The sequence below is a fragment of the Nicotiana tabacum genome, chromosome 17, assembly GCF_000715075.1.
Source record: "Nicotiana tabacum cultivar K326 chromosome 17, ASM71507v2, whole genome shotgun sequence".
Taxonomy (NCBI): Eukaryota; Viridiplantae; Streptophyta; class Magnoliopsida; order Solanales; family Solanaceae; genus Nicotiana; species Nicotiana tabacum.
The window spans coordinates 149,064,467-149,068,229 of NC_134096.1; the positions used below are offsets into that span (position 1 = coordinate 149,064,467).

Consider the following 3,763-nt stretch of genomic DNA (forward strand, 5'->3'; position numbering starts at 1 on the left):
ACGTCGTTTGTTTTGTGTGATCATGCTGACGAAATTGATCACAACCAAGCCTCAAAAATACAAGAAGAGATTAAAGGGATCTCCTGAGCAAATTAACATATCCTAAAACCCGCCTAAACTATCATATTTTTGTCGGTTCACTATCTAAAGTTCTAACCTATCGTTTGTCCCAAAAAATCTTCTGAACTATATCCTCCTTTATATTAAAACCTCTTCACTACTTATGTGGCGTATTGTGTGTAACAACTCGTGAAAGAGCACGTGAAGACTAGAAAAATTCATCAAAATGGCTCACACGATAGTGTCTAACTGCTAATTAGCCCTTATTTTTTCTAAAATTTTGTATTCTTTATTTTTTTCTCATTTTTTTTTATTTCACTTTTCTTCTTCATTCATTCACCTTTCTTCTCCATTTTTTCACCTTTCTCCTCCGTTTCTTTATCTGGTTTAATCTGAAATTCTCCCTCTCTTGTTATTGAATTTCTCTTCAAGCTTCTAAAAAATATTTGCAGAAGAACAAGATATATGAAAACAATGAAGTTTTCAGAATGCAAGGGAGATAACCCGCATAAAAATCCTATTATATATTTAAAAAGTACACTCGCCTATTTCCTTCGTGCAACTCTTTCTTCTGTCCTCGGGTAGAAAGGAGTGGATGAAGTTAGTTATTGTAATTTGTATCGGTAGGATGTAGAAGACTTGAAACTGACAGGAAATACCAACAATAAGAGAGATCGAATAGCAAAAAATAGTGGTCTGATTTTATACTAAACAACCCAAATTAAATACTTTGCAGAAAGAAGACAATCACTGTCTTAACGGAAATAACTTAGTATGAAAGTTATTAGGAAAGAATGAAAGTTAGAACGAAGCTTAGTGGAGAAAATTGCTAGTGAGAGAAAGAGAAACCATTATCGGAAGATTGGAGAGAGAAGGAGATTTTATTACTTAATATTTTTTGATGTAGACCTCTTATATGTTTTAATCGGGTGAATAAAATTTACTCATTTAATAGATTGGGATTAATATTTAAAATACGTAATTAAGTTTTTTTTATTAGGCTAATTAATATTCATGTGGAGTGCCACACGACACATTTCTTATAAATTTACGAGAGTGTATCACACACACTATTAAAAATATGACAGGGGTATTTTAATATGAAGGGGGTCAATAGATTCTATGATATATGTCACATAACTTTTGAACAACACATATTTTATGCTCAACCTTTTTTGACGTACTTTCTTTTTGAAATGGTGAGGTAACTTTTGTAGGCTTTTTTTATTTTCTTTAATAAGATTGTAAATTACACACTTTACCGCATGTGTGGTAGAATCTTCCACATAGTAAAACCAAGTGGTTTGTATGTAAAGCGCATTGTCCTATATTTAAAATTTTCCCATACCAACCGTAATAAAATGAAAATTAACCAATAGAAAGCCACTCTTTTCTCAAAGCTTTACGTAATAAGCTTTAGGTCTTTTGGAATTTTATATTTGATAGATAGTCTCATCATTGTACTATTTTATTACCTTCAATGACCATAAACATGTCTATAAAATGGATCTTCATTTCTATCAAAATCCCCTTCCTCCTCTGTTCATCTCTTCCATATATGTTCTTAAAACTCTTGCTCTAATTATCTCTTTCTCTCCTATCTTTCTCCTCATCGCCTAATTCCTTGATTTTCTGCTATTAAAGTCTATTACTCTGTCTTCAGAAAGTTGAAGTATTTTTGTTCGTACTTCATTTTTATTTTGATGCATAGCTGTAGAGCCTTGATTCTTGATGTTTGGGACTCATGTCTCCAGTAATTAGTGAAGTCCTTCTTTCTGGTTTTACCATTAATTCAACCCTTCGTCGTGGAACTCACTTAGTTCAATCATTCTCTGTTGCCTTCCTCTACTGGTTCTACGTGTTCTCATGAATATACCTTCCGTTTTAGTTTCTTCTCGCTAACTTAATATTAAGCTCCAGCAAATATCTATAACCTTGATTCTAATTTAGCTATTATTACTCATATATATACTTATTTATACTTTATTCAGTTATAACGTGTTACAGTCCAATTATTATGGCTTCTTCTCCTAGTGGAACATCTTCAGGGTCGGAGGATATTCAGCAACTAATGGACCAAAGGAAACGCAAAAGAATGATATCAAACAGGGAATCAGCAAGAAGATCAAGAATGAAGAAGCAAAAGCGTTTGAGTGATCTAATTGTTCAAGTGAATCAACTCAAGGATCAGAATAATAAAATTGTAACTAACATAAATATGGTGACTCAAGTTTATTTGAACGTGGAAGCAGAGAACTCTGTTCTTAGAGCACAAATGGCAGAATTAAGCCACAGGCTTCAGTCCCTAAACGAGATCATTAACTGCATAAACTCTGCAGCAACAATAATTGACGACACAGAGGTTAATGGTGAAGATGATTTCTTGAATCCTTGGAATTTGCTACATGTGAATCAGCCAATCATGGCTTCTGCTGATGTTTTCATGTACTGATCTTATATCATTTGTCATTGAAAAATCAATTAGAGAGAAAAAAAAAAAAAGATATTGTTGTTGCTTGGCTCTTGGCTTGGCTCTAGATGGAGGCGTTTGGTTAGGTTCACTAATAAATAATTGGATTTTAAAGAAAAGAGAAGTACTTTTAAATGAGGGTTGATAAAATAGTTGTTGACACCTCTTGGTTTGTGAATGGGTTGTTGCTACTAAATTAGTATTAAGTTGCTTGTCACTTTTGTCATTTTATTAAAGATAAATCCATCAGTGTCTTGTGTGTAACACACTGCTATTCTATTTGTTTACATAGTTTATTGGGCAAATACATATACAACTCATTCAACTTGACTCTACTTTTAATATTTTGGCACATTATCTAAACTTTGATCCATTTTGGTCTTCCAACTCTATTTCTTATGTTTCATTTTAACACAAAAGCTAAAATCAGTGTAAAAAAATATAGCGCGTATCTATACACAAATCTGAAGTGTAATAAATATCCAATTAAATATTGCTCATCTTGTCAAACGGGTCAATACTAAACTACCCGACCCAGATTTCTTGGTGTTCATGATACTTTCAATTCAACTTGAAATCCACAAGAACAAATATCCATTCCATTATGAAAAAATAATTTTCTTTGAGACATGGATTCACTTCAAACTTCAATCTTATATGAAATAAAGGATAAAAAAATTAGGTGGCAACATTTAATTGAATATTTATTATACATCAGATTTGTGTATACATATGCGCTATATTTTTTTGCACTGGTTTCAGCTTTTGTGTTAAAATGAAACACAATAGATAGAGTTGGAGGGCCAAAATAGAACAAGATTGAGATATAGTGTCAAAATGAAAAACGGAGTCAAGTTGAATGGGTTGTATATGTATTTGGCCTAGTTTATTTCTCATTTTATTTTTTTATTAATTTAATTTGGTAGGAAAGAAGGGGAGCTTTGACGTAACTGGTAAAGTTGCCACGTGACCAGGAGGTCACGGGTTCGAGCCGTAAAAATATGGAAATGCAGAGTAATGCTGCGTACAATATACCCTTGTGGTCCGATCCTTCCCCGGATCACGCGTGTCACGCCCCGAACCTGGGAACGAGACCGGCACCCGGTGCCTCACCTAACCTAGCGTACCAAATTGCGACTAAGGGACTCTGAACATATAATGTCATAATTTGGCCATGGGACCACCTTGCAAGACAATTTGTGAAGCAAAATATAAAACTGAATGGAAACTAGC

At 33.5% G+C, this 3,763-nt stretch overlaps 1 protein-coding gene across 1 annotated transcript; it reads left to right on the plus strand.

Annotated features, from left to right (window-relative positions):
- Nucleotides 1–1,549: 1,549 nt before the first annotated feature.
- LOC107810381 (bZIP transcription factor 44-like) lies at nucleotides 1,550–2,817 on the plus strand. Its single transcript, XM_016635157.2, has one exon. It carries the CDS (start codon nucleotides 2,078–2,080, stop codon nucleotides 2,510–2,512), a length of 435 nt encoding a protein of 144 aa, XP_016490643.1. The 5' UTR covers nucleotides 1,550–2,077; the 3' UTR covers nucleotides 2,513–2,817.
- Nucleotides 2,818–3,763: the final 946 nt, after the last annotated feature.

Excerpts from the sequence above, each read along its gene's own strand:
- LOC107810381 (XM_016635157.2), top strand. The coding sequence starts at position 2,078 with ATGGCTTCTTCTCCTAGTGGAACATCTTCAGGGTCGGAGGATATTCAG.